Below are 26778 nucleotides of genomic sequence, written 5' to 3'. Positions count from 1 at the left end.
ATGCCACTGAACTCCAGCCTGGGTGACAGTGAGACCCTGTCCTAAAAACAAAACAACACACCCAACAAGAAAAGAAAAATCACTTGGAATGTGACTATCTATAGCTCCTATTCTTAATATTTTGAGAAATGGGCACTCTCGTATACTGCTGGTCACAATGCAAATAGTACAGCCACTCTGGAGAGCAATTTAGCAAGCTGGTGAAGCTCGAGCATTCTAAGTCTAGATAATAACCAAGAAAGTAGGTATAACAACATCACCGCAGCACTGCTGTCAGAGAAAATAATTAGATGCAGCCTAAATATCCATCAGTAGAAGAAATGACAAATAAATTGGGGGATGTATTCATAAGATTGAAGAGTGTCCTGCAGTTAAACTGAACAAAATAGAAGTGAAGGTATCAATATAGGTAGATCTCAGAATATTGTGTTAGGAAGGAAAAAAGTTACAGAACAATAAATAGAGCATGGCATCGTATGTGTAAAATCTTAAGCTACCAAGATAATCCTATATGTTGTTCATGGATTGAATATTATACACATTGACATATATATATAAATATATATATTCTTCTTGTGTATATATATGTGAATATATGTGTGTGTATATGTGTGTGTATATATGTGTGTGTGTATATATATATATGAAGAATTTTTAAAAAGTGGATGGGAAGAAGATATACCAAACTCCTCATAGAGGAAAGGAACAAGAAGGTCTTTACCTACAGCTGTAAATTTAAAAAATTTATTATTAGGGCTTACAATATTAACCTTAAGTAAACTGAAAGGTAAGGATGTATATTCTGATGCATGAATCAACTACCAAAAAATAATATAAAAAGATATAGCTGGCTGGGTGCAGTGGCTCATGCTTATAATCCCAGCACTTTGGGAGGCCAAGGTGGGTGGATCGCCTGAGGTCAGGAGTTCAAAACCAACCTGGCCAACATGGTGAAACCTTGTCTCTACAAAAATATAAAAATTAGCTGGGCATGATGGTGGGTGCCTGTAATCCCAGCTACTTGGGAGGCTGAGGCAAGAGACTTGCTTGAACCCGGGTGGCAGAGGTTGCAGTGAGCCACGATCCCTAGTGCACTCCAGCCTGGGTGACTGAGAGAGACTCTGCCTCAAAAAAAAAAAAAAAAAAAAAAAGAAGATATAGCTAACAAAAAAATTACAAGTGAAATATTAAAAAAACCTTTTAGGTTGGGCGCAGTGCCTCACGCCTGTAGCCAAGGCAGGTGGATCACAAGGTCAAGAGATTGAGACCATCCTGGCCAACATGGTGAAACCCTGTCTCTACTAAAAATACAAAAATTAGCCGGGCGTGGTGGCGCATGCCTGTAGTCCCAGCTACTCGCGAGGCTGAAGCAGGAGAATCGCTTGAACCTAGGAGGCAGAGGTTGCAGTGAGCTGAGACTGTGCCACTGCACTCCAGCCTGGTGACAGAGCAAGACTCTGTCTCAAACAAACAAACAAACAAAAACTTAAACCAAAAAAAGTCAAAAGCCAAGATAAGATAAACAGTGGAACAAGAAACCAAATGGGACAAACAGGAAACAAATAATAAAGTTACCAACTGCATCAATAATTATCTCTAATATTAGTGGACTAAACTCCAAAATTAAGAAGCAGATGTCAAAATGGATATAAAAGCAAGAACGAACTACATTCACTTTAAATATAAAGACAGGGGCCGGGCGCGGTGGCTCAAGCCTGTAATCCCAGCACTTTGGTAGGCCGAGACGGGTGGATCACGAGGTCAGCAGATCGAGACCATCCTGGCTAACATGGTGAAACCCCGTCTCTACTAAAAAAATACAAAAAACTAGCCGGGCGAGATGGCGGGCGCCTGTAGTCCCAGCTACTTGGGAGGCTGAGGCAGGAGAATGGCGTGAACCCGGGAGGCGGAGCTTGCAGTGAGCTGAGATCCGGCCACTGCACTCCAGCCTGGGCGGCAGAGCGAGACTCCGCCTCAAAAAAAAAAAAAAATAATAAATAAATAAATAAATAAATATAAAGACAGGTTGAAGGTACATGAATACAAAAAGATACCATGCACACAGTGGGCATCAGGAGTGTGGGGTGTCTATATTAACCTTAGATAAGATAAACTTCAAGACAAAAAGTATCATCAGTTAGAGAGGGTCTTCTGATAGTGATACAATGGTCAATTTATTCAGAAGATGTTAACTATCAAATGTAAATGCACCTAGTATATAGAACTTCAAATACAGGAAGAAAAAAAAAAACACAACAGAATTAGAAAGACAGACATTTCATAATCATAGTTGGAGACTTTAGCACCCCTCTCTCATCAACGGAAAGATCAACTTGACAGAAAGTCAACTCACAGGTAATCTGAACAACTATCAACCACCTTGACCTGATTGATATTTATATAATGTTACAGCCAACAACAGAAGAATACATATTCTTTTCAAAGTGCACACGCTACAGTCATGAAATACCACATTCTGGAATATAAAACAAGTCTCAATAAATTTAAAGGAATTGAAATCATGTGAAGCCTATAATGAAATAAAATTGAAAATAAAAATAAGTGATATCTAGGTTTCTTTTTTTCTTTTTTAAAAAAGAAAAAGAAACCACACTTCTAAATAATTCACATGTCAAAGAAGATATCATAATGGATGTGAGAAAATAATCTGAATTCAAATCCAAATTAATTTGAATATAAGCTAATGCGATATGTCAACATTTGTGGAACAGTTAAAACAGTACCTGGAGGGAAATCTAAATGCTTATATTAGGAAAAAAGAAAAAAAAATTGTAAAATCAACGACTAGTGACTAGTTATTATTAAGAAAACAAAATGTATGTATCAAAGTAAACCCACATAAGTAGAAGGAAAGAAATAACAGAAATAAATAACAACAATAAAACAAACAATAGAGAAAATTAACAAAGCCAAAAATTAGCTCTTTGAAAAGATAAATAGAATTCATGAACACATACCTAGATCAAAATAAATCAGAAATTAAGAATAAAAATTCGGCCGGGCACGGTGGCTCAAGCCTGTAATCCCAGCACTTTGGGAGGCCGAGACGGGCAGATCACGAGGTCAGGAGATCGAGACCATCCTGGCTAACACGGTGAAACCCTGTCTCTACTAAAAAATATAAAAAACTAGCCGGGCGAGGTAGCGGGTGCCTGTAGTCCCAGCTACTCGGGAGGCTGAGGCAGGAGAATGGCGTGAACCCGGGAGGCGGAGCTTGCAGTGAGCTGAGATCCGGCCACTGCACTCCAGCCTGGGCGACAGAGCGAGACTCCGTCTCAAAAAAAAAAAAAAAAAAAAAGAATAAAAATTATCACTTTAGAGTCTACAGATAGTAAAATAATAAGAAAATATGATAAACAGCAAGATAACAAACTCCTTGAATAATTAAACTTACCTGAAACTGAGTATCTGAATAGCCCCGTATATTAAATATGTTGAAAATTTTAAATAGAAAAAAACCTTCTCGTATGTAAAACTCTTGGCACAAATGGCTTCACTGGTGAATTCTAATAAATAAAAAGATCTTCTTTCAGAAAATAGAACATTTCAACGTATTTAATACCATAATATGATGATGATATTGCAAAGAAGTCTATAGGTCAATATCCCTCATAAACATAAATGTGAAAATACTTAAATATTAGGAAATCAAATAAAGCAATATGAAAAAGGATACTATACAGTGACCAAGTTTATTTCAATAACTCAAGGTTGGTTTAACATTTGAAAATCAGTATAAGTCATCATATTTCCAGAATACAGGAGATACCCATCTTGTTTTAAAAATGAATATAAGTGTTTGACAAAATTTCAAAACCATTTGTGATTTTTAAAAACTCAAACTAAGCAGGGACTTTCTATCAACTAATTCATATACTTAATGGTCAAGCCAAGATCATGCCACTGCACTTCACCCTGGGCAACAGAGTAAGACTCTGTCTCCAAAAACAAACAAACAAACGACAAACAAAAACACCACAGACCGGGCAATTTACACAGGATAGAAACGGATTTTCTCACAGTTCTGGAGGCTGGGAAGTCCAAGATGAAGGCACCATAGGTCAGCTGTCTGGTGAGGGCTGCTCTCTGCTTCCAACGGCTCCTCTGGAGGGGAGGAGCGCTGTGTCCTCCTCACACAGCCAGAGGCGGAAGGGGAGAGAGATGAAATACCTTGCTCAAGCCCCTCTTATAAGGGCACCAATCCCACTCACGAGGCAGGCGCCCTCAGGGTCTGATCACCTTGTCAAGACCCTGCCGCCTAATACTAGCATACAAGCAACACCTGGATTTTGGAGGAGACACATTCAAACCATAGCAGGGTTAAGTCCTAACCCCCAGTACAATGACCCTTATGCAGTAATCCCCACTTATCTGCAGTTTCAGTTACTCATGGTCAACTATAGTCCAAAAATATTAAATGGAAAATTCCAGAAATAATTCATAAGCAGTGTCCCACCCTGGATAGGAAGCGTCCCTCCGTCCAGCTGCCTGCTCATGAGTCACTTGGCCACCGTCTCGTTGATCAGCTCGACCATCGCAGTGTCCCTGTGTTTGTGCTCAAGCAACCCTCGTCCCCTACTTAACGATGGCCCCCAAGCAGCAGCGCAGGGATGCTGGCCCTTTGGATCTGCCAAAGAGAACCTTCCTTCCACGCTGGCGGCCTGCCCTGGACAGCCAGCCCACCCTGAGCTGGGCACCCTGCTCTCCAGGGGCTGTGTCAGATGGAGCTGGGAGTGGGGGTTCTGGAGTGACCGCTGTCCCAAACTGAGGGTTGCCCCAGCGCAGGGTCCCCTGGGTGCTGTGGGGTGGGGTGTGCTGAACTACAAGCGGCAGATGTCTGCGCGTCGTGGGAGCCCCCTTCTAATGGCAGAGCTGTCCCTGGGAGGGAGCCACTGTTGCTGAAGTAGAGGGGCAGGGCAGTGAGGGGTGCTTTGGAGGGAATCCCCTGCATGGTCCGGGAGCTGGAGGTCACAGGAACTGCCCGAGCCCTGTCCCTGGCTGGGAGTGAAGCTGTGGTGGAATCGCGTGGGATTGGAGGACAAGGATCGAGTGGAGTCTGGGCACATCCACTCAGAAGCTGCAGGATCCTGGGCAATTCCATCGCTTTCCTGGTCTCTGTTTTCTCATCTGCCCGCCCAGCCTCACCTGACAGTTGGGGTGGCCTAAGGGACTCCCCAGGGGAGGGCCCTGAACCAGGATGGCACAGCCCCAAGGCCTGGCAGCTCTGTCTCTCCAAAATCTATGCTGGGTGCCAACTGTTTGCCAGGCACTTCTAGATGCTGGGGTTCCGAAAGAAAACCAACCAAACTCCCTGTCTTCCTGAGCAGGCAGACAAAAGCCTACAGGGGTGCACACAGCAGACTGTGGAAGCCCAAGGAACCAAACAGCAGGCAGAAGGACAGGCAATACCAGAGTCCTGGGGAAGGGGGCTGGGAAGGCAGCACTGAGAGGGCGCGGTGCTCAGGGTCAGGTCTTCAGGGAGCCGGCCAGGGAGATGGCTGGGGGCAGAGGGCACAGCATGTGCAAAGGCCGCACAGTGGGGGCAAGCGAGGAGGCAGGCAAGAAGGAGAGGAGCAGGGCATAAACCAGAGGCCAGAGCAAGCGGCGCCTGTGGCCCTGGAGGCACAGTAAGGTGAGTAGGGTGAGGCCTTTAGCTTTTGCTGAATGAGATGCAGGGCAGCAGGGTGGGTTGGTTGGTTTTTTAGATGGAGTTTCGCTCTTTTGCCCAGGCTGGAGTGTAGTGATGCGATCTCGGCTCACTGCAACCTCCACCTTCCAGTTTCAAACAATTCTCCTGCCTCAGCCCCCCAAGTAGCTGGGATTACAGGCACCCGGATGACAGGGTTTTAACAGTGTCGCCATCACACTAGTTACTGGGTTGAGAAGAGACTGCAGCCGGTCAGGGGGAGAGAGCAGGTGGGCGGCGGCTGCAGGAACCCAGGGGAGATCATGGGGCTGGGACCAAGGTGATGTTGGGGTGGGCGGTGAGACTCGTCCGATCCTGCTTACGTCCCGAGGGCGGAACTGATGGATTTACCAAGGACCAGGTATACAGGGTGGGAGAGAAGAGCCAAGGGTGACTCCCAGGGTGCCGGCCCCAGCAGCCTGAAGCTCTTCTGAGATGGGGAGGTGGAGGGACTGGCCTGGTGGAGACTGTGGAGCTTGAGACAGCCGCAGCTGTGCAGGGAGTCTGGGGGTACAGATAGAAGCCAGGGACAAGTGAGGCCGGCCGCGGGAGATCAGAGCACAGACCTGGGCCTGGGCCTTTGGTGATTAGGTAGAAGAGGAGCAAGTCTGGAGCAGAGACCAGGGAGCAGCCACACCAGCGGGAGTGAGGTCCCGGGAGCCTCCTTTGGCAGGGGGTGTGGCCAATGTGTCCCCTGGTTCCAAGAGGTCTGGGTGATGACCGGGAGCACCCCGTGGATCTGGCCATGGGAGTTCAGAGGAGACCTGGTGTTCCAGAGGAGCAAAGGGGTGGGGAGCCGGATTGAAAAGGATCCAAGAGGCCTTGGACACTGAGTGTGGTCTTTTGAGCGGCCCCCAGGAGGTCTCAGGCAGAGTTAATTTGAAACCTGCTCCCCTCCCCTCAAACTATTCTCCCCACAGTAAGCCATGAAGCTGGACCATGTGGCAGCCCTGCACACCCTCCACCTCTCTGTCCCCTGGATCACCGGACCCCACTTTGGCATCAGACAACAGCCTCTGGCCACAGCTGACTGCCCAAGGGTCAGCCCTGACCCACTGGTTCCATCGGAGCCCTGCCTTGTGCAATGCCAGGAGCTAGGACTCAGGAAGGCTGATTCCCCGGTTTCCTGATTCCCCATGTCCCGTTGGGCAAGGTGTAAGCTCCGTGTGGCTGCAGGAGCGCATGTATCCACTGCTGGGGGAGAGAGGCAGCGGTGATGTTGCCAGGCCGAGAGGCAGGAACCCATGAGGGAGCAGAGGGCACCACCTGGGGCTCCGCACAGTGACAGGCCTGCTGGGTTTCCGAGACTTTCCACCCTCAATCCTAGCCCTAAATGGTCACCCGCAGCCTCTGAGGGCTGGGAATGGGGGTGAGCGAGTGGAGGGCACCAAGCTCTCTCCTCTTTCCCCCCCTCCATCCCTCCCTCTTCGGGGTGGGAGAGGACCCTGATTTTCAGCCTCTCCAATGCCCACCTGGCTGCTCCGGGCACTCCCAGGAGCCTCTCCGCAAGGCAAGGACACCAAAACCACAAGGCTTTGAAGTCATCGATCGACTTTAATGCATTGTAAAGAAGGAAAACTACATTGGCATATTTAAGACAAACACTTTTTCTCTATCCTCACTACCCACTGGACGGTCCTCCTCAGTCCAAAAAAAAAAAAAACTAACAATCTCAAGACACATTGGCAGCTACCCCTCCCGGGTCCAACCTTTCACATCCTCCCATTACATTGTTAAAACATTTAACTCAATCCATCTGCGAAGAAAACCAAACCAACAGAAAAGGAAGCTGAGGACATGGACACCGCAAGCCACGCGGTAATGCATACTTGGCACAGAGTAGCCATATAGAAGACGTGTGCCTCACACGGTTCACTTTGTTCATCAATAAAAGAATATAAAAATCTTGTTCACCCAGTGTTAAGTGTATTAAAATAGATCTGTATCATACAGCACAGCTTCTTCCGGAGTCGTGAGAATGACAGGAGGGACCGTGGCAGCTGCGGGATTGGCCGGTCTCCTCGCTCTGCACCTCTGCGTGTGTGTGTGTGTCTGTGGTCGTGGCCGCCTGCGACGCACACACGCGTGTTCAGTGCAATTCGGCACCATGTGATATGCTCGGGGTGGGAGCCTGTGGCTCCTGGACGCCTGTCCTGTTGTGCTAAGTCCCTCAGGACCGGGATGTGGGAACCGGGCGAGGGTGACAAGCCGGCACTGCCCACCCTGGATGCAGAAGCCCTTGGCAGCAAGTCTGGTCCCCGAAGGTCTGAACCTCCTGAGGCCACCACCCTTTCTTTCCTCCCCAGTCCTCCACCCGGCTCTTAAAAAACCCGCTGGATCTTCCAGCTTGGCCAGGCTTCCCGAGGGGAGGTGTTCCCATTTGTACCTTGAAGTAGAGACTACTAGAAGCAGGAAAGGAAGTCCGCCAGAGTCCCCCCACCGTTCACATTAAATATCTCACAATAAAAACACCATACAAAAGTGTGAAGTCATTTTTTGGCATAGTGTCTGCACTGGCAAGAAGGGAGGAGTAGAATACTTATCGGCTCTTCCAAATAAGACAAGAAACGGCTTCAGTCGTTCAGTTGAATGATTCAGCCCCAAAGAGAAAACCTGCCAAATGCCCTCCCCAACAGGGCTGCAGATCCACCCTGCCCAGAAACTCCATGAGGAAAATGCATTAACGGCAACTGAGTCCAAGAGATTGGCAAAAGGAAGGAGGCAGCCTCGAGGGCCCCAGAGACGGAGCAGGAAGGGCAGAGGCCCTGGCGGGGATCACTGCAGCGTCCCGGCGCCCAGACACGCTCACCTCTGACAATGTCTTTCAAGTTAAACAGCTGCAATTCGTAACCCTAATAATACTGACAGAAAGGGGCCCGGGCGGTTCTGCAAAGGCGACGGGGTGCCCCAGGCCCACCCGCCCACCCCAGGTGGACCTCCTAGGAGTGTGGGGCATCGGGAAACTACCTAGATCTGCTACCCCGCTTCTCGTCCCAACTACCTCTACCACTCAGCTAGTCCGTGTGTTCTCAGCTCCCCTCCCACAGGACACCAAGAGGCGGTGCCCTCAGCGGGGACTGCATGCTGGGCAGTGCGCTTGTCCCCTCCACAGCCTCAGCCTGCCCCTCCAGTGGGCCAGAGGGAGGCCGTGGAGAGCAGGGCCTGGAAGCCGGAGGCCCAGGCAGCCCTGAGGTGGCCGGGGGTGGGGCTGTGTGCCACAGCCTGTTGTACTCCCACCTGGCTCCTCAGTACCTCCTGTGAGTGTAGAGGGCACAGGGCCGCACCCCCAGCTGGTCTTGGCTCTAGGCCTCTCCCCCAGCTCTTTCTCCCTCCTCTCCTCTGTCTGGTTAATTTTTGTCGGAAATTCATAGTGTTTATGAATTCAGGCCGACAGAACCCCCAGGCTGGGTAAGCAGGGTCCCGATAACTTTCCGTGGGTGTGAAGACTGGTCCCTCGGGGTCAGTTGTGGCCCTGGGGGTGCTGGAGGGTAGGGTGTGTGGCTGCCACTGAGGGCTTGGTCCAGGGCCCGGCCAGCAGTGGGGCGGGGCTAGTGGTTGCCATGGTGACCTGGAGCAGCTGCTCGCCCTGTATCAGTCTCAGGAGGGCCCGCAGGCGGTCCAGGGATGACTGGGTGCCCCTCTGGCGGGCCAGCAGGCTTGTCTTCAACTCCAGGCATTTCTGTTGGGGCAGAAGGTCAGGGGAAAGGGTCTTAGCATTCGGCTCTACAGCCATCCTGGGGCAGCCACCGTCTGGGCCCCTCTCCCCTCCACTGCAAAGGCCTGCAAGAAACCAGGCTGACGGTTTCACAAAAGCCAGGCAGTGGCACAAATGCAATTAAAGAGCAGCCAGACCCGCAGGAGATGATGCTTGTTTTGGAACTTAGGGCTAGAAAAAGTGTGCCTCTGCCTGGGAACGTCCTCCCCATGGCTGTGATGTGACCTCCTCCTCCTCGCTAGCTGCCCACACTCTTCCTCCTCCTGCTGGCCAACCTGCAGCAGCCTCGGAGACCTTTCGCTTCCCGGCCGCCTTTCTGCTCTTTCTCTAGCCTGCTGTGCTGTGTGGTCTTTTCCAGTCTCTCTACATACCACCACAACAAGGAAAAGCAGTAAGGACGGATGCCTAGAGTCCCACATCCATCTGCTCTGGGTCAAATACTGCTTGGGCAAATAACCTCCCCAAGATGGTTTCTAAAATGATTATAGGGACAGTCACAAAGCCTCTTCATAGTGTTATAGAGAGGATTAAATGAGACACTGCATTTAAAGAGCTTCCCCAGGACCCATTACCATCACCATCCTCTAATACATCATCACCACCACCATCATCACCATCACTGTGATCATTATCACCATCACCATGATCACCATTATCACCACCACCACCGTGATCAGCACCATCAGCACTACCACCATAATCACCATTATCATCACCACCATCACCATCACTGTGGTCTGCATCATTGCCACCATCACCACCATCATCATTACAACCATCACCATCACCACCAACACCCCCATCACCATAATCACCACCACCATCACCATCACTGTGGTGTGCATCACCACCACCATCACCATCATCATTACAACCATCACCATCACCACCACCACTACCACCATCATCACGATCACCATTATCACCACCACCACCATCACCATAATCACCATTATCATCACTACCATCACCGTGGTCTGCATCATCGCCACCATCATCACCATCATCATTACAACCATCACCATCACCATCACCATCACCACCACCACCACCACCACCATCACTGTGATCAGCACCATCAGCACCATCACCACCATGATCACCATTATCATCATCACCACCATTAGCATCACAGTGGTCAGCACCATCACCATCGCCATCATCACCACCATCACCCCACCACCACTGTGATCAGCACCATCATCATTACTACCATCACCATCACCATCACCATCATCATCACCATCACCACCACCACTATCACCATCACTGTGATCGGCATCATCACCACCATCACCACCACAACCACTATCCTCATCATCATTAAACCATCACCGCCACCATCACTGTGATCAGCACCATCATCATTACCACCATCACCATCACCACCATCACTATATCACCATCATCACCATCACCATCATCACATCACCACTATCACCATCACTGTGATCAGCACCATCACCACCACCACAACCACCACTATCATATTCCCATCACCACTATCATCACCATCCCCATGACTGCCATCACCATCATCACCACCACCACAACCATCATCTTCATTATCTTGTCTATCTCCATCCTATGGAGGAAGAATTATGTTCACTTTACACAAGAGCAAACAGATTCAGAAGTCAGGGCCCTGCCAAGGGGCCTGAGCAGGGGCACAGCCAGCGTGCTATCAATCGCTTGGTAATTTGTTGAATGAGTCACAGCACTGCCTTCTCCATGTACTGGCTTGCTGGGGGATGCTTGGTGACTCTGTCTTCTTCCTGGGCCTTATAGGTGAACAGTGAAGCTCTGGATCTACACCTGTGTTTCTAAGGACATATCCACCTGTCCCCCAGGCCCTGGCTCCTTCCTGCACTGCTGAGACCAGCCTAGATCTACACCTGTGGTTCTAAGGACACATCTGCCTGTCCTCCAGACCTGGGGCACACCCGCAGGGCTGAAGTCAGCCTCCCCCAGGCCCCGGGGCACACCCGCAGGGCTGAGGTCAGCCTCCCCCAGGCCCCGGGGCACACCCGCAGGGCTGAGGTCAGCCTCCCCCAGGCCCCGGGGCACACCCGCAGGGCTGAGGTCAGCCTCCCCCAGGCCCCGGGGCACACCCGCAGGGCTGAGGTCAGCCTCCCCCAGGCCCCGGGGCACACCTGCACGGCTGACGCCAGCCTCCCCCAGGCCCCGGGGCACACCTGCAGGGCTGACGCCAGCCTCCGGTCCCGCTCCTCCAGCTGCTGGTGCTCGTTCTGCAGCTCACTGCCTCGTTGTAGCAGCTTCTGCTTCTCCTCTTCTTTGACTAGAAAAGAGAAGGCCAGGTCCCAAGAGAGGGGCAGGTAAGATGCGGCTGGGCTGTAGAGTAAATGGGAGGGGCAGAAGGGATGGGACCAAGGCCTAGGTCATCCCCCTGAAGGAGCCAGTGGCTGTGGTCAACTGCACAGGACCTGGAGCCACTCTCCCCTGGCCATACTTGCCCCAGACACAGGATCGGTCCCAGGGTCCCACTTTTCAGTGCTCTGTCCCGGAAGGGAATGGACCTACCCGTCCTCCCACAGGACAAGGTGAGCCCAGAGGCCTGGGTGGGGGAGGAGGGGGAGCAGGGACCCTTTCCCACTCCTCAAGGATGCCTCACCTGTCTTGTGGGTGACATAAGAGTGCACGATGGCCAGCATCCCAGTCCAGGGCACACCCTCGTCTTTCTTTAAGGCCTGGGGAGCAGATGGGGACATGAAAAAGTGGACAGACCCGGGACCTGCTGGGACTGGCCACACCCTGGCTGTGTAACCCTGAGAGGGCACGCCCTGAGCCCCAGGGTCCTCACCCGAGACCGGGAGCTGGAGCTGCACCTGCCTCATGGCCCGGCTCACAGAGGCTACATGATAAGATCAGCTCCATGAAGCAGGAACGTTCTGGGCCTCTCCCCCTGCTCATCACCAGGGCCCTGAACAGGCAGCAGGCTCAAGTACTTCTCGAATGAATGATCACTTGTCTTCCTCCCACGTCCAGAAGACCTGAAGGCAGCAGCTCCAGGCACGCCAGGGACAAATGGGGAGACTCAGTGCCCCCTACACTGTGCTGAAGTGGGGAACAGAATCCTGTTCCCTCTCCACATGCCCTCAAAAAGTTGTGACCAAAAAGAAAGAAGAAAAAAGCAAGAAGAGACAAAAAAAAAAAAAAAAAAAAAAAAAAAGCTGGGCATTAATCCCAGCAGTTTAGGAGGCCAAGGTGGGAGGATTGCTTGAACCCAGGAATTCAAGATCAGCCTGGGCAACAAAGTGAGACCCAACCTCTACAAAAAATTTAAAAACTAGCTGGCCATGGTGGTGTGTACCTGTGGTCCCAGCTCCTCAGGAGGCTGAGGTGGGAGGACTGTTTGAGCCCCGAAGGTCAAGACGGCAGTCAGCTGTGCTCATGCTCCTGGACTCTAGCCTGGGCAACACAGCAAGACCCTGTCTACCAAAAAAAAAAGGATGGGCAGGCAGCCCCCAGGGAACAGCCTGACAGCAGCACCTGCCCACCACATCCACTGCCCTTGATCCCCATAGAACCAAGGACGATGGGAATTCACAATGGTTAATACCTTTTGAAATAAAGTATTAAAACTCCTGGGCTGGGCGCGGTGGCTCACGCCTGTAATCCCAGCACTTTGGGAGGTCAAGGTGGACAGATCACCTGAGGTCAGTCAGGGGTTTGAGACCAGCCTGGCCAACATGGTGAAACCCCATCTCTACTAAAAATACAAAAAATTAGCTGGACGTGGTGGCTTATGCCTGTAATTACAGCTACTTGGGAGGCTGAGGAAGGAGAATCGCTTGAACCAGGAGGCAGAGGTTGCAGTGAGCTGAGATCATGCCACCGCACTCCAGCCTGGGCGACAAGACTGAAACTCCATCTCAAAAAAAAAAAAAAAAAAAAAGAGAAAGAGAGAAAGGCAACTCCCTAAGACCACACAAGTCCTGCATCTGTGGAAGGCACACTTTTGAAGCCCAGCACTGCTGCCACCTGCCACCCACCACACTCAGGGGCCACACTCCCAGGCGTTTTCTCCCAGGGTTTTTACTCTGCAGTTTTTCTCAGATGGCTGATTTCCTAACTATACAGCAGCTGTAAAGCCTGTTTTTTTTTTTTTTTTTTTTAGAGACGGAGTCTCGCTCTGTCACCCGGGCTGGAGTGCAGTGGCCGGATCTCAGCTCACTGCCAGCTCCGCCTCCTGGGTTCACGCCATTCTCCTGCCTCAGCCTCCCGAGTAGCTGGGATTACAGGCGGCCGCCACCTCGCCCGGCTAGTTTTTTCTATTTTTTAGTAGAGACGGGGTTTCACCGTGTTAGCCAGGATGGTCTCGATCTCCTGACCTCGTGATCCGCCCGTCTTGGCCTCCCAAAGTGCTGGGATTACAGGCTTGAGCCACCACGCCCGGCCGTAAAGCCTGTTTTTTATTTTTATCATTTAATTCCATATAGTGAACAAGATCCAAAGAATCACACTTTTTGTAAAAACCTGTTGGATGCTGACGGAGTAGCTCACTGAGTGTAGAGCTGGGATCGTCCACCATCTCCTGCTGCTGCGAGGAGAGGCTGTTTCCCCTCTAGTCTTTTGTAAATAAAGGGTGTGGGGCTTCTCTGTGCGCAAAACCTTATCCCTATTTGGATTATTTCCTTAGACTAGATTCCCCAAAGCAAGATTCAGGTTTTTAAAAGGCCATTATTGAAAGCAGACCACTATCAGCATCTCATGGGTAGAGGCTAGGGACGCTGCTAAACATCCCATAATAGTCCGGGCGTGGTGGCTCACGCCTGCAATCCCAACACTTTTGGGAGGCTGAGGCGGGTGATCACCTGAGGTCAGGAGTTTGAGATCAGCCTGGCCAACATGGTAAAACCCCCGTCTACTGGCTGGGTGCTGTGGCTCATGCCTGTAATCCCAGCACCTTGGGAGGCCGAAGCAGGCGGATCACTTGAGGTCGGGAGTTCGAGACCAGCCTGACCAACATGGAGAAACTCTGTCTCTACTAAAAATACAAAATTAGCCGGGTGTGATGGTGAACGTCTGTAATCCCAGCTACTCAGGAGGCTGAGGCAGGAGAATCACTTGAACCTGGGAGGCGGAGGTTGCGGTGAGCTGAGATCGTGCCATTGCACTCCAGCCTGGGCAACAAAAGTGAAACTCTGCCTCAAAAAAAAAAAAAAAAGAAATCTTGTCTACTAAAAACACAAAAATTAGTTGGGTGTGGTGGCGGGCGCCTATAACCCCAGCTACTTGAGAGGCTGAGGCAGGAGGATCGCTTGAACCCAGGAGGCAGAGGTTGCAATGACCCGAGATCATGTCACTGCACTCCAGCCTGGGCAACAGAGCGAAATTCTGTCTCCAAAAAAAAAAAAAAAAAAATTCCATCATACACAGGATAAAGTTCCACAATCAAGGATTATCCAGCCCCAAATGTCAATTGTGCTGAGGTTGAAAAAGCCTGACTATACCCTAGCCCTTCTTTTCACCCCTCCTCTGCCCTCCCTGTCTCTGCCTATGGTGGGGACCTCCAGGCCAGTCTGGGGTGAGGGGACCACACAGTCTCCCATACCTTCTGCTGGCACCTGGGGCACACCCACACGCCCTTGGGCGCCGTCTTGAGGGGCGGGTCCAGGCAGCTGAGGTGGTAGGCCCCCGGGCAGGTGCCGCAGGGCTGCAGGTTGGCCCCTCGCTTGCAGGCGGCACAGTGCTCATCATGGGTGATCTCATTCTGGAAGAGAAGGGAGGGCAGGGTGCAGGTCAGCCAAGCCGGGTCAGCGGAGCCCGGGTCGCCAGGGTCAGGCTCAGGCAGCTGTGTCTGACCCACGTGTGGCCGCTCTTCTGCCAACGTTTTCCAGCAGCTCTATGGAGACAGAGGGAGAAACCCTGGAGGGGCGACAGTGTGGGGTCAGGCCTGGGCCCTGGGAGGAGGCGGGGCACCCACAGGGCCAGGTTTACTAGGGGCTGGGGCTCTGAGCATTGGAGTCGGGCCTGGTGTGACTCCCATAACCTGGTTCTTCTGTGTGAAGACCTGGATCCCAGGTGTGGGCGACAAGGCAGGGTGTCCTGCTGTGGCCTAGGGTGTCCTGTGGTGGTACAGGGTCTGTGCTGCACCAGAGGTCCATGTGCGGGGAGTGGGGCCAGCGATGTGTGCAGCACTCCCTCCCCGCCCCCACTGCCTATGTGGACGCTGCCTGGAGGGGCGGCGTGGCCCCACTCAAGACCCCGTACTCTCTGTTCGCCATCCATGTGTCAATAGCATGCTCCAACTTCAGAGTTGGGAAAGACCAGAGAACTTTCCTCTGGGATGGCCTGTGCCACAAGGACACTGAATGTCCCTGCCGAAGGGGCAGCACCCTCAGACGAGGCCTCAGAGATCCCCATCTCCACCCTCTGTGTCATGCAAAGGCCCGGGGGGGAAAGACAGTCGTCACACAGCAAGCTGAAGGTGGGGTCAGGACCAGCATCCAGGCTGCCTGCCTCGAAGCCGAGGCCCTCCCAAGTCTGAGGGCTCTGTGGGGACAGGGCTTAGGCTCCAGGTGTCCCCTGTCCCCAAGCCTGCCCTGGATGAGCACAAGGTGTCTGCAGACAACCACCACCAGGACCCCCAGCACCAACCTGTGCCATTGCAGGGCTATTGTGAAAATGACACAGCCTAACCAGAGTTGACGGCAATCATTACCTACTGCTTCTTAGAGGCTTGACCGTTACAAATATGCAGGGACTAGAATGTTCTTTTAGAATTAGATCAGAAATTCAGTGAAGAAAAACGCTGAATAAATTCTGAGACCATGCCATGAACGAGGTCATGACTAGCCAATGTTCTGGGAATCAGGGATGTGGTGTGTGCACAGGTAGGGGGTGGGGGCCCCACAGGATCACAGAAATGTGGGTGTGTGGGGTGAGTCCCTGGGGATTAACAAGTCCAACCCCTTTTCGGACGGGTCACAGAGGACCAGGGAGGGCCAGCTCTGCCCAGGTCACACTGAGGCCAGTGGAGCCAGAGTGGAGGCCAGTGGGCACCAGCTGGCTGCTTCCAGTTGGGCCTTAGTGGCCCCCACAGTCTCTGTATCCTTAGCTCTGAGCAGGGAGGGCTCCTGTTTGAAGCTGGCAGCAGAGCCCTGTGGCAACGCCCGACTTGACACTGCCTGGCAGGCTGGAAAGCTGGCTGAGTGTTGCACAAAGCTCTTAGCACCTAAGGGCAGAACCGAAAGGCCTTCTGCACCACCCAGGCTCTTTCCCTCTTTCTAGGAGGGACCCTAAAAAGACTGTACTGAAAACATTCTCCACCCCTGAGGCGTGAAGACGGAGGGAGGGGACACGTACCTTCCAGCAGGGGTCCTCATTGGCTAGCACAGGGAAGAAGGGCGGAGAACACGTTAGTGGCCGTCGGAGGAGCACAGATCAGGACTGGAGTCCATGAGGCCTCATGTGGCAAGGGCTCTTGCCCTGGGGCATGATGGGAGTATCACAAGGCCCTGTGATACCTGGGCTCTCACCCCAGGGCATGATGGGGATATCACAAGGCCCTGTGATACCTGGGCTCTCACCCCAGGGTATGATGGGGGTACCACAAAGCCCTGTGATACCTGGGGTCTCGCTCCTGGGCAGGATGGGAGTAAGGGTCTCTGCCCTGGTCACAGCTAGGAGCCACCATGGGAACAGGCTCATGTGGGCCCCGTGCTCACTGAGGACATGGTGTAGTGAGCTGCCCGGGGAAAGGAACCATTGCTCCAGGAACCCCTCAAAGTGACTTATTTTCAACTCTTTTTTTGACTGTAATCCACTCATTCTATTAAATGATACCAAACCACACATTTTAATGATCGCAAACATAGGTACCTTTCAGGCTCTAGATCAGATTCGTCTGCAAGTAATGCCACCCAGCGGGAAGAACAGTTCTGGTGTCTGCACAGCACTCGACAGCTCACAAAGTGCAGTCACACTCACCCCTCAAGTCACTGTCCCAGCTCTGAGAAGCAGGTAGCTATGGGCCCACTTTCTAGAGGCCCAGGGAGGGATGGTGACATGTTGAAAGCTACACAGAATCCCAGGAAGCTGACCGTCATTTCCTGCCCATGGGACTACGGTTTTCTAACTGAAGAGAACTGGCAGCTTCCTGTTGCTGTCTGAATGCAGGAATGTGGCTCCCTGAGGTCCTGCACTGGGGCACGGCTGGCAGAGGAGGGAGGGGCACTGCAGACTCAGGTAGAGGCCTCAGACCAGGTCTCAGCCTGAAGATCTGGCCCGATGCCTTGTATAGGAGCCCTCCGCCAAGAGCAACTCACACAGCGAGGCAGAGGCAGAGCTGGGCTGAGACCCCCACCCCAGTCCAGCCTGTGCTCTTCCAATGCCCAGAGCAGGCAGAGGAGGGTGGGCAAGGTGTGGGCTGAGAGGCACCAGCCCAGCCCAGGAGCATCAGAGGCTGACTGCGTGCGGGGAAGAGAGGTCATCTCCAGGGGAGTGTGGAAGCAGCAACACCTGGCTGGGTCACACCTGCAGATGCCACATCGGTCATGCTCACACCTATGGCCCAGACTGTGGACCTTTCCCAGACCACAGCTCCAGGCTCACACACAGGCTGCAGGAGGAGCGGGGAGGCGGGAGGCTCCTCTCAGCACAGCGTCCTCACCTTCCTCTGCCCAGGTCAGCCCAGTGGGAGGCAGGCAGCCCTGCCCAGGCGTAGAGGACCACCCAGGGATGACTCCCCGTGGCCCTGAGCAGCTCTGGCAGAAAGCCTGAAGCCGGTGCTTACCTCTCGCTGTGAGAAACAGGGGATTGTTGAGATAGTTGGAGGCCAGCCGTTTCCTCTGCAGGGACAGAAAACAAAACACCACACCCCATCATCTGCAGGCTCTCCTCGGTGGTGATGCCACCCCAGGTCAGGACTCACTCTGGGACAGGGTCCCCACCCAGGGCTCCAGGCTCTGGCTGAACACCCCCTGCCAGGGGCAGAAATAGGAACAAATACAAGGCAGAAGGTCACAGGGATGACTGAGGGTGGGGCGGGGCAGGGAAGTTGACAAAGGCTCTGCCTGCAGGTCTAGGACACCCTCTCTGCACCTGTGGGTGCATCTAGCTCACAAAGGGCCGTCCGTGGGGCACATCAGTCACACGGTGCACGTCACATTCTCCACCTGTCTCCTGCCTCTCAATTGGGTCTGGAGTCAGGTGGAGAAATGGGTGTTACAGACTGGCTCCCCCAGATTCCACTTCTTGGCATGTGGCCTTAAACATCACATGTGCACAAAGGTTTCTGGAACATTCCAGAAGAGCAGCCTTAGTCCTGGCTTTGGCAACCACAGGCCACACCGGTCTAGACCTTGGTGGTTCGAAGTGGCTTTGGCTGTGGCTGTTGTAGAACTGTGTTGCTGGATTGGACACCATTTCTCTCGGTGTGGTCAGGCTGTGGACCTGGGGAAGGGCCCCTGGGCTGTGTGCCTGTTCCAGGCTCAGGGTCGCGGGGCCTTGGGTTGACTCCTGACCCGCTGACGCTGTCTCTGGCCCTGGCCTCAGACTCGGGAGCCTAGGGCAATGCCTCGTCCACAGAGCAGCCCGCATTTCCATGAATGAACAAATCTAAAGGAATGGAGCCCTCACTGTCTGGAGAACACACCATTTCCTTGGGTGGAGGCTAAAAGCACTTCCACGATGTTCTTAGGAAGGGTCTGAGTCGGGGGACAGGGCTTGCTCAGATGAAGGAAGAGGAAGTGAATGGTGTGAAATGGCCCATGTGGGGCACGTTCTTGGAACAGGAGCAGGGCAGGCAGAAGCACAGGAAAGGCGTGGACAGGCTGGCGAAGCCAGAGGATGCCCCACGATGGGCTCTCCCCACAGACAGGGCAATGGCAGGGCCTGGAACTGGCTGCCACTCTGTGCCAAATGCCTCCCTCCCACTTGAGCTCAGGCTCCCCAGACTCAGGATATCAGACAGTGGCCCAGACTAGCCCGCACCCTGGGAGGTGAGACCTCACTTTCCTCGCCTTCTGCAGATCTCACAGAGCTGGCGTCTGCAACACACCAGGCACCGACCTTGGGGGACATTGTTTCCCTCAGGACAGCTGCCCCAAGCTCTGGACTTCGGAGCTCTAAGGAAACAGCTTCCATTCCAGAGAAAGGCTCCAAGACACTGCCCCTAAGAAAGCCCTGAGCCTCAGAGCTAAACGTCCCAACGGACCCTGCAGAGCTGGCTTTGGGGAGATGACACTAGCATTTTAACCGAAGAATTTTGGACTGTCATTTACAAGGGCAAGAAGGTATCATTTATGATCTGGTTTTTCCCGGGGGACAAGCTCATGGGAGAGGCCCTGGAGTTCCCCTACGGCATCCTGAAGTCCCAACCCTGCTGCACTGGACCCATTTTGGTGCAGGCTCTCGGTTTCCCACCCCCACCCCTGGGGATGGACGCTCCAACTGACAGAAGGGAAGGGCACTGGCCTCGCCCACCCAGCCGCTTCTGGGCCTTCCTCTATGGTGCCGCCTCCTCCAGGCTGTGTACATCTCAGCCTCTCCCAGCCATGAGTCGACTGCACAGGCTCTAGACAAGGTGTGAGGTGGTCCAGGCAGGCCAAGGTGTCCAGCCTTGCCTGTGACCGGGGATTCGCCTGATCATTCAGGGTGAAGAGTCTAGAAGCCGGTGCACCTCACGTGAAGCCACGCTCCCCAGGGCAGCCTCCATTAGGAATAAACTGACGTCTCCTCTTCTGCATCTTCCTATCAATCGATTCTGAACTCGGAGGTGATGAGAGAGGTATTCTTTACCGTCATCCCTCGGCCCCACGCCCAGGAGGGAAAGATGAGGGGGGTGGTTAGGAAAGCGAATGAGGGAGGCCCTGAGCTTTTCCTGGAGGCTGTGCACTGGGAGCCCCCACCCTCCTGGTGGCATGGGGCTGGCAGGTCCCCCACCTCGGTCTCCAGGAGGCCGCTGTAGGCAGGGTTAGCCGTGCTTCTTCTCTTCCGCTCCTGCCGCTTGCTCTGGATTTCTGGAAAGGCACAGACACAGCAGTTACTGGGTCCTGCCTGCCCTGGGGACCCCAAATGCTTCCTCGTCAAGCCCTGGGCACCACCATCCCCTCCTGCTCCGAAGCCTGTCTGCTCAGCATCCATGCCACAGGGTGGCCCAGGGCAGGTTAGGGCCTCCAGGAATCACTGACTCCATGGCAGGACAGCTTTGGTGGCCTCAGGCTGAACGACAGATTGCGGGGAGGGTGGCAGGTACCCAGAATCCAGGTGCCCACTCTTAGCACGGGGTCCTCCTTGTGTGTCCTTATCTGGTCCATGGCCATTTGGGACCTGCAGGATGGCAGATACCCACCGGTCCGGTGATAGCACTGGTCCAGTGAGCTGCAGGGTGAGGTTCCCAGCTCCCAGAAGCCCAGAAGCAAAGCCTCTCTCCAGTGGCCTCTGCCCCAGTGCAGCCCCCAGCAGGAATCCTTCGTGTGTGAGTGGGGGGTGGGCACAGCCACACTGATGGTGTTTTCTTTTCCTCTTTCTTTGCTTTGACCCCCAGGTAGGACCCATGACCTGCCTCTCTGTGTGCAGCTGTGCTACCATCTTCTAATCTCTGTCTCCCAGACCTAGTTTTGCTCCTTAAACCTTTTCTTTTTTTTTTTTTTTTTGAGGCGGAGTCTCACTCTGTCGCCCAGGCTGGAGTGCAGTGGCCAGATCTCAGCTCACTGCAAGCTCCGCCTCCCGGGTTCCCGCCATTCTCCTGCCTCAGCCTCCCGAGTAGCTGGGACTACAGGCGCCCGCCACCTCGCCCAGCTAGTTTTTGTATTTTTAGTAGAGACGGGGTTTCACTGTGTTAGCCAGGATGGTCTCGATCTCCTGACCTCGTGATCCACCCGTCTCGGCCTCCCAAAGTGCTGGGATTACAGGCGTGAGCCACCGCACCGGGCCCTTAAACCTTTTCAATATGACTCCGCCTGTTTTCTATAAGGCGCTCAGACCTTCTGCGGAAGAACACAGGGTCTAAAGAAAGGAATATTTAAGGAAATCACAGCAGAGGCTGGGGAGAGGTTTCTAAATGAGGACAATTTATAAGACCAAGAATGATCACACCTATTTGGAAAGCACTTTGCGCTGTCGCTCACCAATCCCACAAAGTTTACAGGCGCAGTTTTCCCTGTGTTGCAGATGAGGAAACGCAGGTTCGGAGTGGGGAAGGACCTTGCCCAGGGACTCCGGCCAGGGCACAGGCAGGACCTGAGCATAAGACTTCTGTTCCCACAGCCGCAGGCTGCCTCTGTGGTGCCGTGGTTTCGGTCGGAGATTAAACACGCTCACGCTCACACCATCAGGCGGGGACTCGCAGATGTTCTTACGGAGGGTTACAAAGGAACCTTGGCTGGAGGGTAATGCCTTCCAACCATGCACGCAGAAGGGTGGGGAAGGCCAGGGAAAGCGTTGCTTGCAGGGGCCTTCCCTGTCCAGGGATCTGGAAGGCTGGGGCTCTTCCCTGGCCCTCCCTACCCTGGTTGCTGCCAGGGAGCAAGTCAGATCCAGGCGACATGAAGGGACAGGGCTCTCTTCTTGGAGCCTGCATGGCACACTGGGGTCCCCGTGTGCTGGGCTCTGCTGAGGTCGGGAAGGCTTGCTCTGCTCCCACTTGCCCCGACGAGCTGTATGACCTCAGCCAGGTCCCTCCCCTCCCCAGCCAGGTCCCTCCCCTCACCTGCTGCAATGGAGAGAAACTACCTTAAAGACGGCTGGTGCCTCGGGCACTGCGGGGGATTCACTTCATTCCTTCTTGCTTTTAGGGAGAGGAACTTTAGCGAACCTTCCTGCATCCAGGTTTACCAGGGTATGTGCTTTCCCTTTATGAAACGCCTTTGCAGGTGAGATGGGTGCGGTGGAAAACGTTCTGGGTTGGGAGTTAGGAGGCCCGGATTCCAGCCTGGGCCTGGTATTAACTGGCGAGTGAATCAGCTTCCCTGGCCTCGGTTTCCCCATGGGGGCTTCTCCAAGGGGGCTGGTTTTGAGGCTTCCCAGGTCCTAAGATTCTACGACAATGTTCACGGCTCACTTGAGATCGCCCTCGTCATTCTGCGACGATGTTCACGGCCCACGTGAAGCTGCCCTTTTCCATAAGGTCACACAGCTCCTTCATAGAGTCACGGTCCCGTCTGCTCAAATAAACTACTGTTCCAATTTTGATGGACACATGTGGTGGCACACATGAAGTCCGCAGGCTAGTCTGACAGCAGGCGAGCGGGTGGCCAGTTCTCCCACTGTGCCGGGCACTGCTTCCAACAGTCCCCCAGGACAGTTCAGCCATTACCCATTTTACACATGAAGAAACTGAGACACACAGAAGTAACCCGCCCACACTTGAGAAAGTGGCGGGAATGGGCAGTCTGCCTCTTGTCCTTTCCCTGTGTTGAGGACAGGGAACCCACACGGTCCCTCCGCTGAAACGAGGAAGTGCCACAGTGGGTTTTGTGCATAGTCATGGAGCCAGGGCGAGCCTGGAAGGTTTCTCCGTCTTGTGTGTCTTTGATGACAGCCACCCAGCCTCAGGCACTTGGGGCAGACCTCCCGGGAGGTAGTTCATACACAGATGCTGCCATCTGAGCCAAGACATCCTGAGACCCACTACAGCAGTGTGAGGCCATGCTCCACCCACACCAGCTGCTGCTGAAGCCCAGACCACCCAACATCACGCCTGGCCCCCAACACCCCGGCTTTAGGGTCAGTCCCAGCCCAACCTGCTGCTACCTGGATCCTTCCTTACCTTCCAAGTGTTCCGTGGTGACCAGGCCTAGCGCTACCATGAAGGCGATTTTCTGAGGGAAGGGACAGACAAAGGAGCATTAACACAAGTGTCAACGTTCATTCATGTACTCAACAAACATCTGCTGCGGCAGGTGCAGGGCAATACCTCATGGGTGCCCCAACCACAGAGACCCCCAACTCCAGACGCCAAGTCAGTTTCTAAGAAACATGGGGAAATAGGATTCCCAGAGAGAGCATCTACAGCTCAATTTGGAGGAGCTCCTTGAAAACACTGGATACACATATTCAAACATACTTTAAAGGGCTAAGGTGCACATAGCTGGGCTAATCCTTATGGGTATCCCAACTACTGAGGCCCCCAACTGCAGACACCAAGTCAGTTTCTAAGAAACACAGGGAAATAGGATTCCCAAAGAGAGCATCTGCAGCTCAATTTGGAGGGGCTCCCTGAAAACACTAGATGCATGTATTCAAACATACTTTAAAGAGCTAAGGTGCACATAGCTGGGCTAATCACTGTCACTGGTTCATAACACTTTTGCTCCATTAGTCCTTTCATGGCTTTCATTTTGTTTATTTAATAATAAATTGAACATCATAAACCTACTAATAAACTCAAAACCTGACACTTGACCCATAAGTTGCATCTCTTCTGTGTTCCTCCCCTTATCTCATTCTTTTCACCCTCATTTCTAGCGATCCTAATCCTTCTCCAGTTTTGTAATGACCATTTCCTTGACTTTGTATACACATGCATATATTTCTGTCACTTATGAAACAGGGTGGCAGTTTTTTTTTTTTTTTTTGAGACGGAGTCTCACTCTGTCGCCCAGGCTGGAGTGCAGTGGCCGGATCTCAGCTCACTGCAAGCTCCGCCTCCCGGGTTCACGCCATTCTCCTGCCTCAGCCTCCGGAGTAGCTGGGACTACAGGCGCCCACCACCGCGCCCGGCTAGTTTTTTGTATTTTTTTAGTAGAGACGGGGTTTCACCGTATTAGCCAGGATGGTCTCGATCTCCTGACCTTGTGATCCGCCTGTCTCAGCCTCCCAAAGTGCTGGGATTACAGGCTTGAGCCACCGCGCCCGGCCTTTTTTTTTTTTTTTTTTGAGACAGGGTCTCTCTCTGTCACCCAGACTGGAGTGCACTGGGGTAATCACAGCTCACTGCAGCTTCAATCTCTGGGGCTCAAGTGAAAGTGATCCTCCCACCTCAGCCTCCCGAAGAGCTGGGACCACAGGTGTGCACCACTGTGCCCAGCTAAGTTTTGTATTTTTTGTAGCGATGGGGTTTTGCCACGTTGCCCAGGCTGGTCTTGCAAGCCTGCACCAGCCTCCCAAAGTGCTAGGATTACAGACCTGAGCCACCATGCCCAACCCTTACCTGTTTTTGACTTGTGAAAAGGTCATGATGCTGTATTGTCTACAGAGCTCACTAGGGCATTTTTTTTTTCATTAGACATTCTTCGGTGGTGAAAGGTAGAAATTCAGAATGGCCCCCGAGGCCCTATCCTGCAGTGTAGCCACCCCATTATCATTCCCTGCCTTGAATGTGGGCAGGACTGAAAATACCATGGGATTAGGTAACATCACAGGGCGAAGAGGTGCTGGAACCACTCCTGTGGCATTTATGTTACATAAGATCCCTGTTGGTGACCGGAGTGAGGCTCTCTTGCTGGCCTCGAAAGAGAGCCTGCCAGGAGTTCTGCGGCCACCATGCTGTAAGAGGACTAATCCCAGAGCCTCACTCAGCGCCACCCACAGAGTAGGTGCTCGTGAGTATTTGATGAACCCGTGACTCAGTATTTCCTTGTCTGGGATATGACTTGCAATATATTTTTCCCATTTATCTTTTATTTATGGGACTGGCTTATTTATTGTAGTTTCAGATTTACAGGGAAGTTGCAAGACTCATTCCTGAGAGTTCCTGTATACCCACGCCCAGTTCATCACAACTAAAGAGCCAACATCAGTACATTATTATCAGCTAAAACCCGTATTTTATTTGGATTTCTTTAGTCTTGTTTGTTTTTTAGAGACAGGGTATCACTCTGTCAACCAGGCTGGAGTGCAGTGGCTCACTGCAGCCTCAAACTCCTGGGCTTAAGCAATTCTCCTGCCTCAGCCTCCCAAGTAGCTAAGACTACAGGTGCACGCCACCACACCCAGCTAATTTTTAAATTTTTTGTAGAGACGAGGTCTTGCTATGTTGCCCAGGCTAGTCTCAAACTCTTGGCTTTAAGCAATCCTCCCACCTCTGCCTCCGGAAGCGCTAGGATTACAGGTGTGAGCCACTGTGCCCAGCCCTTCGTTTTTCTGTCCCAGGATCCCACATAGTATTTAGAAACCATGCTTCCTTGCACTTTTCTGGGTTGTGAGAGTTTCTCAGGTTTTTTTTTTATGACCTGGACAGCTTGAGGAGGACCAGTCAGGTATTTTGCAGAACCACCCTCACTTGGGATTTGTCTGATATTTTCCTCATGAGTGCAGTGGGGTGGTGGGTTTGGGGAGGGAGACCACAGAGGTAACACACCTTCTCATCACATCAGAGCAAGGGCACAGACCACCCACTGGTCTCATCACTGCTGGTGACCCTGGTCACTGGCTGAAATGTGTCTGCCAAGCTCCACTCAAAGTCAGTTTCTGTGCCCGCCCCCCGCCCTCATACTGTACTTGTTGGGAATAAGTCACCATGGACAGTAAGGAGCTGGGAATCAGGCTCCACTCAGGCTGAGCTTTTTTTTTTTTTTTTTTTTGAGACGGAGTCTCGCTCTGTCGCCCAGGCTGGAGTGCAGTGGCTGGATCTCAGCTCACTGCAAGCTCCGCCTCCCGGGTTTACACCATTCTCTTGCCTCAGCCACCTCGCCTGGCTAGTTTTTTGTATTTTTAGTAGAGATGGGGTTTCACCATGTTAGCCAGGATGGTCTTGATCTCCTGACCTTGTGATCCGCCCATCTCGGCCTCCCAAAGTGCTGGGACAGGCTGGGCTTTTTTTTCATTTCATTGCCATTCATCTCCATAATTTTTTTAAAAAGTATCAGTTTTTAAATTGTAGTTAAAATTTTAAAATGTACCAATTTTTAATTTTTAAAATTTTAAATTAAATTGTAATACAATTGATCAATATTTTCTTTTGCAGTGTTTTTATTTTTTGGATCCTGGCTAGAGGAGCTGAGGTAATAAAATAATTTTAGTCTCTATAGTGTCACTTTTTACATTTAGATTTTTGATCCATTTGGAACGGGATCCTGGTGTGCACGGTGGGAAGTGGGGGCTCACTGCTTTCTGTATGGCTACCATTTGTTCCAATACCACTTACTAAAAATTCCACCTTTCCATGTTTCACTGACTTAAGGAGCCACTTTAATCATACACTAAATTATCATAGATTTATTTGGGTCTATTTCTGGGTCTTCTATTTTGTTCCTTAAATCTGCCTCTCCAGGAGCTCCTGCCACACGTTCAGTTCTCAAGGCTTTAGGGTCTATTTTAATAGCCGGGAGGATGAGAATATCCCTTCACTGTTTTTCCTGTTCAGTTTCCTGGCTTTTCTTATTTTTTCATGTGAAATTTAGAAACCATCTTAGGGAGTTCTGAGAATGAGGGAATCAGTTGGTGGATT

The 26778-nt window shown here is 52.2% G+C and overlaps 1 protein-coding gene across 4 annotated transcripts in view; it reads right to left on the bottom strand.

Annotated features, from left to right (window-relative positions):
* Positions 1–7020: 7020 nt before the first annotated feature.
* Positions 7021–26778, bottom strand: part of PHF21B (PHD finger protein 21B) — a 136688-nt gene continuing 116930 nt past the window's right edge. For 2 of the 4 annotated variants that reach the window (XM_033233633.1, XM_033233634.1), the window contains exons 6-13: positions 23158–23209; positions 20331–20407; positions 18181–18235; positions 16752–16774; positions 14998–15156; positions 12055–12130; positions 11576–11721; positions 7021–9386 (exon numbers count right to left, since the gene is read on the bottom strand). In XM_033233633.1, coding sequence (XP_033089524.1) covers positions 9168–9386; positions 11576–11721; positions 12055–12130; positions 14998–15156; positions 16752–16774; positions 18181–18235; positions 20331–20407; positions 23158–23209 — 807 coding nt within the window. In that variant the 3' untranslated portion in view covers positions 7021–9167. The remainder of the gene's footprint in view (positions 9387–11575; positions 11722–12054; positions 12131–14997; positions 15157–16751; positions 16775–18180; positions 18236–20330; positions 20408–23157; positions 23210–26778) is intronic. The other 2 variants (XM_033233636.1, XM_033233635.1) reach the window with 2 other exon arrangements.

Source organism: Trachypithecus francoisi, unplaced genomic scaffold, assembly GCF_009764315.1.
Source record: "Trachypithecus francoisi isolate TF-2019V2 unplaced genomic scaffold, Tfra_2.0 Lachesis_group14, whole genome shotgun sequence".
Lineage (NCBI taxonomy): Eukaryota > Metazoa > Chordata > Mammalia > Primates > Cercopithecidae > Trachypithecus > Trachypithecus francoisi.
This window is presented reverse-complemented; position numbering and strand designations above follow the sequence as displayed.